At 43.0% G+C, this 14,360-nt stretch overlaps 2 protein-coding genes across 2 annotated transcripts; one reads left to right on the top strand and one right to left on the bottom strand.

Annotated features, from left to right (window-relative positions):
• The first annotated feature begins 865 nt into the window (after nt 1–865).
• smcr8a (Smith-Magenis syndrome chromosome region, candidate 8a) lies at nt 866–8,954 on the top strand. The gene is made up of 3 exons (XM_078269651.1): nt 866–1,951; nt 2,504–4,237; nt 6,233–8,954. The coding sequence occupies exons 1-3, from the start codon at nt 1,350–1,352 to the stop codon at nt 6,690–6,692; spliced, it is 2,796 nt and encodes a 931-aa protein (XP_078125777.1). The 5' UTR covers nt 866–1,349; the 3' UTR covers nt 6,693–8,954.
• Nucleotides 8,955–10,624: 1,670 nt separating this feature from the next.
• Nucleotides 10,625–13,972, bottom strand: bud31 (BUD31 spliceosome associated protein). The gene is made up of 4 exons (XM_078269046.1): nt 13,775–13,972; nt 12,488–12,610; nt 11,966–12,132; nt 10,625–11,196 (listed from the first exon to the last, which is right to left on the bottom strand). Exons 1-4 carry the CDS (start codon nt 13,866–13,868, stop codon nt 11,146–11,148), a joined length of 435 nt encoding a protein of 144 aa, XP_078125172.1. The 5' UTR covers nt 13,869–13,972; the 3' UTR covers nt 10,625–11,145.
• Between the last annotated feature and the right edge of the window lie 388 nt (nt 13,973–14,360).

Below are 14,360 nucleotides of genomic sequence, written 5' to 3'. Positions count from 1 at the left end.
CCCTAAATCAGAATTTGCTGGGGTTTTGGCAGCCTTAGAGGAGTTTTAATTCTATATTTAAAAACGTACACATTTTATTTGTTATTTTTAATATTGCATTTTTAGATCATTTAAGTACTTTCTGGCACAATAAATAAAAAATAAAAAAATAAGCAAAATAATCAGTATTACCCCACCAAAATAGTATTCAGAGTTCTGCCCACATGTAAGGAAATAAAACTCAAATCAAATCACGTTTTTTTTTTTTTGTCACATACACAATCATACACAACGTGTAGTGGAATTATTATATGCCTAGCTCCAGAAGCAACTAATATAATTATTAGCTTATTAACAAATGTTATTTACAAGGAAACATAATTCATTTTACAGGTCCATATTTCCTAATAATTCTGTAAGAATTTTCCTGCAAAGAAACACAGCATGTAGGCCTAATCTAGAGCCAAGTAGGTAAAAGAGAGACAATGTTCTGAGACAGGTCTTTTAGCTAGAGATTAATGAGTTTATAAACAGTTTTTTGATTTCTAGAGGAATTTCAGGACAAATGCAAATGCTCTATTTAAATACAACTTGCAAACATAAAACTGAACAGCTAGCCCAATAAACAATACGTGAAAAAAGGTTGGACAGACTCGTGACTTCAATGTTTGTCAAATCCTGGCTATGGCCCTGCTAAAACAGACATTTTTTGTCCTAAACTGGAAAATTGACAATGAGTGACTTTCAATTCTAGTGGGTGTTTTTGATACTCATATAAAGTACTTGTTTCAGTTGCAGCCATTGTAGACAAAATATGGAAGATTTCTGTTTTAGGGTGGCATTTCTCCATAAGGGGAGGTGGGTTGGTCACCTGATAAGAGTACAGCCAGCTGGGTAAACATGGCGTCTGTGTCTGGATGTGATAATTACATGTAGCGCTTCTGTCTTTTAATGCTGTTTCTGTTTCGCCAACGGCCCGCATTGTATCCCAGAATAGTAGCGTGCTGGACACGACGCATGAAGACATGAAGGGCAGAAGGAGGGAGGCGCTTCACTGATGCTGCTTTATATTTTTTTCTCTCTGCACAGCATGAATGGTCTGATGCCTGCCCGGATCATCGTGATTGGCGCAAGATAATTGCTTTTGTTAACAGACACACTGATTTGTATTTCTGTCGAGGCGTATATTAATGTAATCTGACCCAAATCAAGCCTCTTGTTCTGTGGACTCCTGCAGCGCAGCAGAATGGTCAGTCCGACTGCACTTTATGTCGCTGCCCTCCACCGCTGTGCCCTGACAGCTGCTTTATGACTGTTCATTGTGCTGCACTGTGTGTTGTGTTTCTCATGTCTTGCTCAAAAATATCACTATGATAGGCTCACCTGACGTGGTGGCTTTCACTAAAGAGGATGAGTATGGGCAGACACCTCCAGACCCTTGGGCTCTCCCTGACGAGTTCTCTATTCCTCTCCATCCGCTGGCTGACTCCAACCCCTGGGCTAAAACCTCCTATGCCAAGTTCACCAAAGACTTCATCCTCATCTCTGAGTTCTCTGAGCAGGTGGGCCCTCAGCCTCTCCTCACCATCCCTGATGACCCCAAAGTCTGCGGCACCTTCGATCTCAACTACTTCTCCCTGCGCATCATGTCAGTGGACTACCAGGCCTCTTTTGTGGGGCATCCACCTGGCAGTGGCTACCCAAGGCTCAGCTTTGTGGAGGACTCGAGGGTGGTTCTGGGCGACTCAAAGGAGGGGGCGTTCGCCTATGTCCATCACCTTACGCTTTATGACCTGGAGGCGAGGGGCTTTGTGCGACCGTTCTGTATGGCGTACGTCTCAGCAGATGAGAGGAAAATCATGCTGCAGTTTCAGGAGCTGTCCCTCCGCTTCTCCCAGGCCTCTGAGTGTCTGAAGGCTGGGAACAGGAGAGCGTTTGCCAAGGAACTCCAGAGGAAGCTCAGAGACCTGGAGTAAGAATTTCAATCCAACCTTTTAATGAACATATATCTGATATTTTAATATGAATGACCTCAAATCATTTAGGAAAATACAGTGAGCAGAAAAATTTGTGGGAAAAAAACAGTAAAAGATTTGCTGTTGGCCCCAAATGGACCCCTCACCCCCCACCCCTACCTCACACCTACTGCCCTCTTTGTATTGTTCATGTACTTAGTTCCCATTAAATAAAATGCACACAAGACTGTACATGGCAGCTTGATTATGTGCCCAGACACCTACCAACCAACCATGGCTCCTAGAACTACAGTAACTGACCAGACTCCAGGTTTCTGTGTCAAGTTTTCAGGTTACTGGTATGAATCGGGTCCTGACGCCATCCCTAGTGCTGCTAGCATGGCTAAAAACACAACTGGCCACAGTTCATGTTGCAGGTTTTGTTGTGGTTTTTCAGTTAACGTTGCTCCTCCTTGAGGGGAAAAAAAGTCCTATTTAAAAAATAAATAACTGTATTCCCTTTCCCTGTATGAACGCGTGAACCGCTAACTGCGTTTTCTTCCCTTCAGGTACACTCACTCTGTGTTGCAGAGGGAGGAGGGCCTGCAGAGAGAGGCGGGGCCTCAGTGCATGTACTCTGCTCATGCTGTGGAGAAGGCCAACGAGCTCGCAAATGTGGAAAAGAGCATCTATGAACACAGAGATCTGCTGAGGCAGATCAGCTCCTACCATCGCCGTCCGCGCCGAGATCCTCACGTTGTCAGCTGCCAGAAGTGCATCACCGAGTGCTTGAGTGAGTGTGAGCAGCTGTTAGACAAATATGCCAAGCTCGCCAACCCCTTCAGTTACACGGCCAAAGTGGAGACGGGGCAGAAGGGTCAAGTTGATGATGAAGGCGGTGTAAAAGAGGGGGACGAGGAGGAAGATGAGAGCGTTAAACGCAGGTCGTCCTACACGCCGCAGCTGATCAAAGGTAAATCTGCCAAGTGTTTCGACAAGCGCCTGAAGACCCTGCAAGAGCTGTGCGACGTTACTTTTTACGAGGCCACCGTGGAGCTCCTGAAGAAGACGGAGAGGAGTTTCCGGGGGGACCTGTGTTACCTGTACACACGTCGCCTGGACAGGGCATTACGCAGGAAACAGAGAGTAACCAACTTCCTGTTTGAGGAGGACCTCGGTGATGATGATGATGAGGATGAAGGGGGAACACTAAGACCATTCTGTGCTGTGAACCATGCTGTAGATAACTATACACTCTTAAACCCACTTCCTATTGTGCTAGGACCAGAACCTCTAGAGCTCGATGCTCTGGAGCCTCCAGCTCCTGTAGACCCAGCATCTGAGACCAGCCATACTCAAGGGAGTGAGCTTGGGCTTGTGGAGAGCCATCTGGAGTCCTCCCCGTCAGACCAGACTCTGGAGACCCAGGAGAGCTCGGAGGAGACCAAAGGAAGCTTTAGCAGCGTTAAGAGTGGGATGGGTCTTGCAGAGAGGCAACAGAATCTGGCTAGTAGGAAGTCAGAAGCTCCTGATCCTGATTCTGACTTGACCCCTGACCCCGACCATAACACTGACCTGGAGAGGGAGAGCAGCAGTGAAGAGATGGAGACCACCGTTGGGGAGGACGAAGGAGACGATACGCCCGTGTCTTTGCTGGAGGTGGTGTCGGAGCTGGAGGCCAGCAGGGAGGATGAGTGTGAGGGATTTACTGACGGGCCTTGTGACATGGAGTCTGAGTCGTTGGTTCATTTAGACACCGCGTGCTGTATGGCCCAAGAGGGTTTCCTATATGAGACTTCTGCCCCAGAGGCGGTGCAGCCCTGTCAAACACTGGTGGTCAACCAGGAGCCCCACGCTCTACTTCCACTCCAGGACGACTACGCGGTGGGTTCTCCATGCTCAGAGAGCCCTGCAGCTGGGCTGGAGCTGCCTGTGGGGCACCTTGGAGACACAGTTTCTCGTACCTCAGCGGAGGATGGGTCAGACTGTACCATGAGCGCTTCTACGGGGTCTGATCTCGGCTACGGGGGCGTTGTGACTCTGCGTCAGAGGAAGAAGGCTGGACAAGGAGCCTTGAAGTTTGTGCGACAGTACCCCTTTGCCATGCAAGCTCTGTGGTGTCTGCTGAGCGGCAGAACCCTGGTGGTGCTCGGGGCAGATGAGGGGAGAGTCCGCCGACTGGTTGCTGCTCTGGCCCTCTTTGTGCCGGCTCCTGGGAAGTGTGGAGACAGGGTCCAAGCCTGGCTGTCCTGCCCCTTCACCCTTACTGACCTGCAGAGGTGGAAACTCATTGGACTGCAAAGGTATTTCCAATTTGCATTTCTATTTTAGGCACTTAACTGACTCTTATACAAATAATGATGACAGATGATATTACTAACATATTTACTAAAACATTGGGTTACACTTTACTTGAAGGTATCTACATAAGAGTGACATGACACTGTCATGAACGTGTCAAACATTATAAACAAGTCAAACGTTTATGACATAACGCTTATTTCATTAAGTGTCATTCGGTTTTTGTCATGACAAGTTAGGGTTAGAGTTCATGTGTCATGACAGTGTCATGTGTTCATGACAGTGTCATGTCACTCTTATGTAGATACCTTCAAGTCAAGTATTACCAGACATTGATCTTGATGTACACAGAACTTAAAGGGACAGTTCAACCCAAAATCAAATCTACATATCTCACCCATGAGTACGCTTCCTCTGCGCAGTGATACAGTTGTTGGTGGTGGGTGTAGTTTGGCAGAAATAAAATAGTTCCTACATGAAACTGCTCACAACCAGATCTGGGGATTATCTCGAGTAACTGGGTCATGATTTCTGGAAAGAGACATTGCTGTTGAGTTTTTCAAATGTGTTTTTTTTTTTTTGTGAGCGCCACTAGCCAAGAGCCATCTAGTTCCATTATATTGGAGAGAAGGCAGACATCTCTACAACCGATATCTCCAACAACAAAAACAATCTAAATTGATAAATAGCACTACAGTAAAGAGGGGAAAAATGGTATTCTTTATCAAAAATACATATTTTTGGGGGAACTGTCCCTTTTAAGAGAGTCTCCATCAATGTGAAGTTTGAAAATGATGGTGTATATTCCTCTTTGTAGTTTGTGCCACACCTTACTATACTGTTACTCATCTGGTCTGACTCAGTCCTCGATGACTCACGAAACCATCTATTCAACTATTAAACCTCCAGCCTCACGCCTGTCCTTGAACCTCTTTGTCTACTCCTCTTTCTTACGACACAGTGGGCCCCATAGTATTCCACCATTTTCCATTTAGAGAGGAGGCCATAGCGTCATAAACTAATTTATTTATTAAGACATTTTGGAGGCACTGAGAGAGTAAGGAGGAGGGGGTCAGGTGGGATTGTGACGTGTGGATTTTACATCTGATCAGAGCACCCTTGGGTGTTTTTTTTTAATTATAAGATTGATTCAGTATATTCACATACAGTAGCTGTATTCAAAATTTGCTGAATCGTGACACTTTTCTGACATATCAAACTGTGGATTTTCTTCATCTTTACACCCCTACCTTAATAATGTAGAGCAGTGTTTCTCAAATGGGGGCACGTGTACCCCTAGGGGTACTTTGGAGTACTGCAGGGGGTACGTGACATTTTTGCAAAAATGCTAATTTAAAAATCATGCATAATTCCTAAAATAATTATAATATAATAATGAATGAATTAAGTGATGGATTCTAAACATTTGAAATGTAGCATTTGAAATTTTTTTTTTTTTAAAAGGTTGTTGTTTAGTGAATCTATCACTGCCGGCATGTATTTGTACTGTGTTTTTTTTCTACCAAAAATGTTTTGCACTGGTCAGGGGGTACTTGGCTTAAACATGCAATTCAAAGGGGGTACAATATTGAAAAAAGTTTGAGAAACACTGATGTAGAGCTGTGCAGACATATCTGTTTAGCTATTTAGTTGTTCAGTGACAAAAAAAGGGTCAAAGCCAAGCAATTCATTATACATTGCTGTACAGAAATCTACCCACAAAACTAATTATACTGTACATGGACATGCAGACATATATGGGTGATTTGAAATGTGTAAACCAAATTGGTTCTGAGCATGTTAATCCTCATTGAAAAAATATTAACTTCAACACAAACATGGAGAATAACCTACATAATGAACGTTTGTGTGTGTATATATATATATATATATATATATATATATATATATATATATATATATATATATATATATATATATATAAGCTGCCTTTTCATCGTAACGAATACCAGTGTGTGTCTGTCTGTCCCCCACAGAGTAGCGTCCCCTGTGGGTTCCAGCATGCTTTATTCGCTGTCCCGCTACAGTCGCTACATCTCCATCCTGGATGCCGACCAGAAGACCTTGCGCTGTCCGCCGTATCGTGGCCAACTCCTTGCCAACATAGCCGACCACCGCACCTACATCCGCCGCGGTTCCACCTACTTCCTCCACCTACAGAGCACGCTCTGTCAACTGGCAGCCGAGGCCTTCCTGTTTACCTTCACCCACCACCTCCACCTGCCGGTCAGCTCCACGGAGGGGCCCGAGGTGGTGCAGGGCAGACGCCTCTGCTTCCTGCAGGAGCAGCTGGGGCTGGGAGAGGAGGACAGCCAGATACTGCTCTACCTCAGCCAGCTCATCACTCAGCAGTACCTGCAGCCCGCCACCGGGAGCAGCGCAGCAGCAACTTGTTTCAGTTTTAACTATACCACCAGCGTTTTATACAAAATCTGATATTACGTGGGGAGGATGGTTTCCACACACGTTTTAGCAGAAATCATCTGTGACCCTTTGGTTCTTAATGGACCAAAGGTGATCTTAATAAGGTCTAAGGTAATTTTAGTTTCAGGACAAACTCTGCACTGGTTATTGTTTTATCTGTGTAATCTCTCTTTCTGCCTTGCTGTCTTTTTCTCCAGTCTTTCTCTTTCCTCTGTGTGCAGGAAAAAGGAGACAGAGTGAGTTGTGAATGTCAGTGAGTGGTTACATTTGCCTATATGTGGTCCAGAGCACATTGACACTCAAGAACACACACAACAAACGGAGCAGACGAAGGTCGGTTCCACTTATTGTCATTTATGTCTTTTTCACCCTAATGGAAAGAAATGTAACCTAGAAGTTAAAGTCAGTCCCTCTCCTCACCACACACACACACACACACACACACACACACACACACACACACACACACACACCATGTTAGAAAACTCAATCCAACATGGCTGTGTGTCTTAAGTGCTGGTCTGAGCTGACAAGTTCAATCACAGCTCTGTGTTGTTAATACCCACCAATCACTAAGCAGTTTGTCAGCTATGATATCATCTCAGCTAAATATAAACACGTTTTTTTCAACCGTCTCACATATGCTGCCATTTTCTGCTTGTGGAGAACACATGTCTCTACGGATCTGCCCGTGAAACCTTATTAGCACCCACAGGCTTGTTACAGCTGGTTTTGTGACATGCTTCTGAAAACTACCACATGAGCCCAAACCCTTTTGTGAAGCCATTTTCTTTTTTATATATATTTTTTTGGGTGAATCAAATGTAACATACATTCCTGCAGTAATCTTCATTCTGTTCCAAACTGAGACACAATGTTGGATTTTGGCTGAGTGGATTTGACTTTTTGAGAGCATGGAGGAAACATTCCCATTTTTAATGGTTGCGATGCATGAGGAAGTGTATCTGTTTTATGAATTAGACCCGGTCGGCCCCCACATGATATTTGCATGTCCAGAAATAATGTTGTCACGATACATATTCACACATGTTGGGCCAGCGGCAGCCAAAACCTGTCACTATTAAGGGCTGGCGAGCATTTTTCATGGATATTACTCTCACAGTCAGGAACATTTTAAAGCTACTTAACCTAAATGTATTGAATTCCACTGTTGTCTTAAAGTTGTGCGAGAGTGTTGTGGTGTCAGCATGAGACTGTCTTGTGCCAGGGTGAATCGCTGTATTGATACTATTTCTGTTTTGTTGTATTTGGATGAACTGACTCGGGAGCAGATGCTGAACAGTTTGAGGAGATGTGGCTGGGACAGCGACGATGTTGTGTTTGTATAGATTTTATTATGGGGGGGGGAGAGGAAAGATTTCCTGTGCCATCAAAAGCAAAACTCTAAACTTGACACTTGAATTAGCACCTATTATTTATTGTCTTCTGAAGAACCCTTGCTGGATGTGTGAAATGAACAAAAACGTCTATTTATTGCTTTAAAACAAAATTTGGATTATGACCGATCATGATGAGCATACGCCCCGATTTTCTCTTTGGAGAGGATGCTGGAGAATTTCACAAGTAGGAAATCTTTCTAAGTTCTGTCACATCGGCCAGTAAAAACCCAATGAAGTGATTTGATGGTGTTTTAGATTTTACTGTTCCTAATGTTGTGGCGTTAGTGATGGAGCTGTAATTCTGTATCTAGAATGTTAACTGTACTTGTGACTGCATGGTCAGAGTTTTAACGTGAAAGGTTAAACAATGGTTGCTGTCCTTCCTGCTACGAACAAGACCCATTTAGATTTTAAGGCATATGTTTTGAACTAACAGCAACATCACGTTTTATTTTATTTTTATTCCACCCAATGTATTATTTCAGTTTGGTACTTGATATTCCCTTTTTTGCCACACGTGATGTCTTTTTATTTTTTTAACGGCTTGAATAACACATTTTACTGCTAAGATGTTACAGCGATTTTAATTTTTTTTTTTTTAAAAGGTTTTATCCTTCTAATGCAAAAAGGTGAATGTAATCTAAATAAGCCATACCACAGTGTGCTTAACATGTCGTCACTCAGTGTCCTTATGTTGCCATATCATGACCGCCTTTTGTATCTCACCATGAGGGGCGTCGTGCTCGCTTCGGCCCAGGCTGTGAGACGAGACTGCGTTGTTGCCAGTGATTTTAATAAAGCACGTTGTGAATGTCTTGACGCTTTTATGTTAAATGTTGATATTGATTTAATCCATTAAATTATTTGAATCTTTTTCATTTTTTTTTTTTTTTTTTGTCATGGGTAACGCAGGCGTTGTGATTGTGGTGAATCTCACAGTGAGATCATCATTAAAGGTCAACACTCCCAACAGACTTGTGTCTGTGTGATTTGCTTTAACGATGACGGACGTGCGAGCACTTGAGGTGTCGTGAATAATAAATGCTCATCTGTGAAAACCACTAATTGCCCTCCTGGAGAAGGCAAGGTAGTGGACTGAAGAAGCAGTAAATTAATCATTGCAACAACACTCTGACAATAACATTGTCAGGGGAGCAGCTGTGTGTAAGTCCTAATGCAGATACACTGAACAAAATTATAAACACTTGTTTTTGCAACCATTTTTTTTCTCGAGCTGAACCCAAAGATCTAAGACATTTTCTACGTCCACAAAAGGCTTATTTCTCTCAAATATTGTTCACAAATCTGTCTAAATCTGTGTTAGTGAGCACTTCTGTTTGCCAAGATAATCCATCCACCTCACAGGTGTGGCATATCAAGATGCTGATTAGACAGCAGGATTATTGCACAGGTGTGCCTTAGGCTGGCCACAATAAAAGGCCACTCTAAAATGTGCACTTTTACAGTATTGAAGGGGGGTCTGGGAGGGGTCCGAAAACCAGTCAGTATCTGGTATCTACCATTTGCAGCTAGGTGAGAAAGTGGAGAGAGAGAGAGGGGGAAGACATGCAGGAAATAGCCACCGGTCGGACCCAAACCTCTCAGCACATGCGCGCCCGCTCCACCCACCGACCCAACCTGGCCATGAGTGACTTCTAGCCATGGTAGTCTAGTTAGGAAAATGGGACATGAACGATTACAGAATTGTGTTTTATGTAGTCATGTCATTGCTCAGACATGACAAATATTTTAGTCAAAACATACCAATGTCATTATTTTGGCCTTTTCCTCAAACACCTAAAGGAACTGAAACCATAAGGAACTGAGCATGTAAATGGACTGTATTTATATACCGCTTTAACAGAGTACAGGAACTATTCACCATTCATACACTGTGGCCGAGGCTGCCATACAAGGTGCCACCTTCTTATCAGATAAACACTCACACACCGATGGCGCAACATCGGGAGCAATTCAGGGTTCAGACATTTTGCCCAAGGACACTTCGACATGGGACTGCAGGGCGAGTGATCGAACCACCGACCTTCCAATTGGCAGGCGACCGCTCTACATCAAGATGATCTATGATCTACACCTGAGCCACAGCTGCTCGTGCACGTGCAGAGGTCACCTCATAAAGATCAAAACAGAAATCCGGACATAAATGAAAAATATTGAGACGTTTAACCCTTGTGTTGACTTCGGGTCACATTGACCCGTTTTCAATTTTTGTTTTATATCAGAAAATATGGGACGTAGAAATAAGCGCTGAAAATGTGTAGAAGAAAAATTTAACAATTTAAAACGTTGGAAAAAGCAAAAACTAACAGAAAAAAAATATGAAAAACTTCTCTTCGACCTTCTAGTGATTTACACTTTACTCTTCTTAAACTTCTAGAGATGTAAATAACAATCCAACTCTACAGTCAACAATGGCCTTTTTAGTTATCAAGATGAATTATGCTTAAAGATGAACGATGGAACTTGAGTCAATTGGATCGCACACTTTACCTGCATCATAAAATACAAAAAAGTAAGAGCAGGTAAATCAGAATTGTTTTATTGAAAATTACATTACAAGAACAATGATGAAGAAAAAGGTTTTTAAGGTTTAAAACTGACATTTCAAAACACAACTCACTTCCCTACCTAGCCCTCTTTAAATGAAACAGATTTTATTTAGTAAATGAGCTTCACAGTGGGTATGAATAGCTGGAATGACAGGCCTGATCCAGAAACATCTAACCTCCCCTTCCTACTCGGAGCTTTTGGAGTTTAGGGCTTCAGTTAGGTATAAAAAAAAAAAAAAAATGTAAGTAATACAATATGGCCCCTCTCAGCATATTCTCCTCTGCTCCCCTGTGTTCAGAAGTACTAAATACTGACCCCTATGAGGGCATGAGGGGGCAACTGAGGATGATGATGATAAAAATTTAGTGATTTGTTTCCGATGCAGGTGACTAAAAATAAAAACGACGTTGCCATGGGGTTTTGAGAGTACACAGATGGAGGCTGGCTGAGCCCGAAGCCCAACGGAAAGTAGACTGGACGTCCAAAAACTGCACTTAGCCAGAACACCCTCTGCATCCACAGTGGGTGCATTCAATGATCCTTCCCTGCAGAGGGGAACAAAAGAGCAGAATTTAGACCAGCAGGAAACACAGGGAATGATGAGGCCATCTTACTGTATGTCAATCCCATTTCTAAATCCTAAATCCTGTTTCTTAAAATATTACAACAACTGGCACTCGCTGAAGTGTTTGACTTATAATCATTTATAACCTGTTCCAATCTTTACAGTTGAGCAAATCTTTTTTTTAATTCTTGAAATGAAGGGAATAATTCACATCCTGTCTATTTAGCCCACTTATTTGGGCCTTTGTTAAAGGTGCTCTAAACGATGTTGGGTGACGTCACTTCTTGTTGAAGATCAAAGTATTTTCGTGGTGCAGGTTGGCGCAGTTTGTTTTTGTTGCCGTTTGTGGAGCCTGGGCTGTCTACAGAGACCCCATTTTTTCTTACAGTGTGTTCAGGGGACAGGCAGCTAGCGGATAGTGAGGAGGTGTTTGCTGTATGTGTCAAAAAAAATGTTGTAGCCTAAAAAACAAGCACCTTTAAGTTTACCCCAAAATGAAAATCTTTGCAATTCATGCCAAATGTAATTTATGTTTCTTTTTTATACTTTGAAAATGTTCAGCCATCCTGTGTATTTGTACTGTCTGCACTCATGTCTGTGCAGACAACAGCAGGAATAAAGTAAGGACAACCCAAGTCTTACAACACATATTTAATACAAGCGCTCACTTGGATTGTTAAAATAGATTACTTTAATACTAATAATGTACACTTTATTAGTGAGAATCACTTAAATGCTGTCAGACTTACAACTTCCAGCTTGCTCTTGGGGACTCTGCAGATGCAGTTGGTTCCAAAGTTGGTGTCTCGGGTTTGGATGCAACGCAGGCAGCACAGGTTTTCATAGCCCTGCTTCTTCCACTTGGCAATGAGGTTCTTGTCTGCATAGCCTTCCTTTATACAGTACTCATACAGCTCTGTCAGGAGACACACAGGAAGACAACACTGGTTTGGCAACTAGTAGACAGCATAAATATAATCGGGTTTCATATTCAGAAAGGAAAACGCTTCTTGCAGAAGGCAAAAGCACTGGACAAACATCTTAGATAAAGTCTTAGGGACTCCGGAAATGTTGAATTCTCATATGGGGAAATCAGGAAGTATGAAATGTATTTGCAGAAAATCTTGGCAAGTCATTAGACTTAAACTTTATGTTGTACAGATAAAATATTATTCAAACAGATACCAAATATGTCATACTGAGTTCTGAGGAAGGATTATATTAAATCCTTAAGTAAACAGAAGTCAACGGGTAGAGGAGAAACGGTCTACCTCTGCTGATGGCTTTCCTTTTGTAGAAGAGGTCGAAGATGTATCGACTCCGCTGATGATGCAGCCTGAAAATTGGCCAAAGGGACTCCACCTTTCGCTTTCCCTCATGAGGCTCTGTTTCAGCTGGGACACAGAGGGGAAAAATAAATAAAATCAGGAAAGTTAGCTTTGGTAAGCAGAAAGTAAAATCATTGGTCCACTCCAATGAGAATACTTTCCCAAAAGGTGCTGGATGGAGTTGAGGTCAGTCAAGTTCTGGGGGAAAAAACGTTTCTGTATTAACCTGGCTTTGTGTTTGGGGGACTAATGGCGCTTTTCCACTACATGGTACCTGCTCGACTCAACTTTACTCGCCTTTTTTGGTTTTCCATTACGAAAAAAAGTACCACCTCAGTCGAGGTACCAAGTGAGCTGAGGCGATACCAAAAGGTGACGTGACAGCGACAGAATGTCATTTGAAACTAAATGTGTCTTCTGGCTGTGGCAACAACAACACACCTTCCACGTTCTGTGTGTGTCGCGTTAGGTCACGGCAGTTTACTACGGCGCCGCTATGACGACCAGCCACGCTGAGGCGGTACTAACATCTGCAATGGAAAACGGACGCACAGTGCGTCGAGTAGGTACCATGTAATGGAAAAGCTTCTTCCCTGGAGTCCTTGTGCTTTTTCAACTCGCAGCTGTCCTTGGATCGTGGTGGCACCTGGATGGATGGCTGGGGGTCAGGGGGTGTGTGTGTGTGTGTGTGTGTGTGTGTCTCTCTCTCTCTCTCTCTCTCTCTGTGTGTGTGTGTCTCTCTCTCTGTGTGTATCTCTCTCTCTCTCTGTGTGTGTGTGTCTCTCTCTCTCTCTCTCTCTCTCTCTGTGTGTCTCTCTCTCTCTGTGTGTCTCTCTCTCTCTCTCTCTCTCTCTGTGTGTGTGTCTCTCTCTGTCTGTCTCTCTCTCTGATAAATTATGCTACGATTTGACGCTATAAATAAAATGTAATTGAACTCCAACCACTTCACCAGTAGCTATTCTTTTCATTAGTTGATTAATACAAGTTTCCTACACTCGTGTTAACAACTTGTGTATCCATTTCCAAAATGTCAACAGAACCTCGTTCGCCAGCACTACTTAAGGATGAACCAGTTGTAAATAAAACTAGATGGGGATCTTTCAGCATTGAAAGAAAACGCGAAGGGAGTGGTGGAATTATTTCACCACCAAAAACTGCGTGCTGTGTGTTTGCAGCCCGACGGCCGAGAGTTGTGAGTGGCATCGGGAAAATCATCTTCTAGCGGCTTACCTTCTCTCATTTTCTGATCCAGCTCGTCCAAAGTGGGCTCAATGAGCTCCCAGCCGTCCGGAGGTGGCTTCCGACTCCTCTTTACTTTGGGCATTTTTCTCTGTTTTGTTCAAATATAGGACAAAAGCTCTCCGGTGTTTTCGTATTGATTTTGCGAACCCGTCTCAGGCGCTACAATTTGACATCACCCGGGGTCCATTTCCCCATCTCTCTCCGATGACGTCACCGCTCACCGCAATAAACATACTCATTAAAAAAACATACACATTTTTCGGCGTTTAATAACTTGTTAAATATTCTCTTGGACTAACACACTATTTACGTTAATGTAAACATTAATTTAGGTCAGTTTACAGATGTTTTCTCAGGTTAGACAAAAGTAAATGTATTTCTGTCACTCCTGGCATATTGCATCACTTAAGCACACTAGCATATTGCCTTAAAATAAACATCAAGATTTAGCTTATTGTATTTCACAAGTCACGTTAGATAACGGCGCATTATGTGGACATATGTACATTATTTAGTTTATAGCGGCAAATACGTTTACTAAATGCTTTAAAAATCGATGTATTGAAGATTTGTT

The sequence above is a fragment of the Sander vitreus genome, chromosome 15 (assembly GCF_031162955.1).
Source record: "Sander vitreus isolate 19-12246 chromosome 15, sanVit1, whole genome shotgun sequence".
NCBI classification, from domain to species: domain Eukaryota; kingdom Metazoa; phylum Chordata; class Actinopteri; order Perciformes; family Percidae; genus Sander; species Sander vitreus.
Note: the sequence above shows the minus strand (reverse complement) of the source record. Positions and strands in the feature narration are given on the sequence as shown.

Excerpts from the sequence above, each read along its gene's own strand:
- smcr8a (XM_078269651.1), top strand. The coding sequence starts at position 1,350 with ATGATAGGCTCACCTGACGTGGTGGCTTTCACTAAAGAGGATGAGTAT. Across the intron at positions 1,952-2,503 it reads AGGAAGCTCAGAGACCTGGA|GTACACTCACTCTGTGTTGC; the intron begins GTAAGAATTTCA and ends TCTTCCCTTCAG. Across the intron at positions 4,238-6,232 it reads AAACTCATTGGACTGCAAAG|AGTAGCGTCCCCTGTGGGTT; the intron begins GTATTTCCAATT and ends TGTCCCCCACAG.
- bud31 (XM_078269046.1), bottom strand. The coding sequence starts at position 13,868 with ATGCCCAAAGTAAAGAGGAGTCGGAAGCCACCTCCGGACGGCTGGGAG. Across the intron at positions 12,133-12,487 it reads AAGGAAAGCCATCAGCAGAG|AGCTGTATGAGTACTGTATA; the intron begins GTAGACCGTTTC and ends GTCTCCTGACAG. Across the intron at positions 11,197-11,965 it reads CCAAGAGCAAGCTGGAAGTT|GGAAGGATCATTGAATGCAC; the intron begins GTAAGTCTGACA and ends TCCCCTCTGCAG.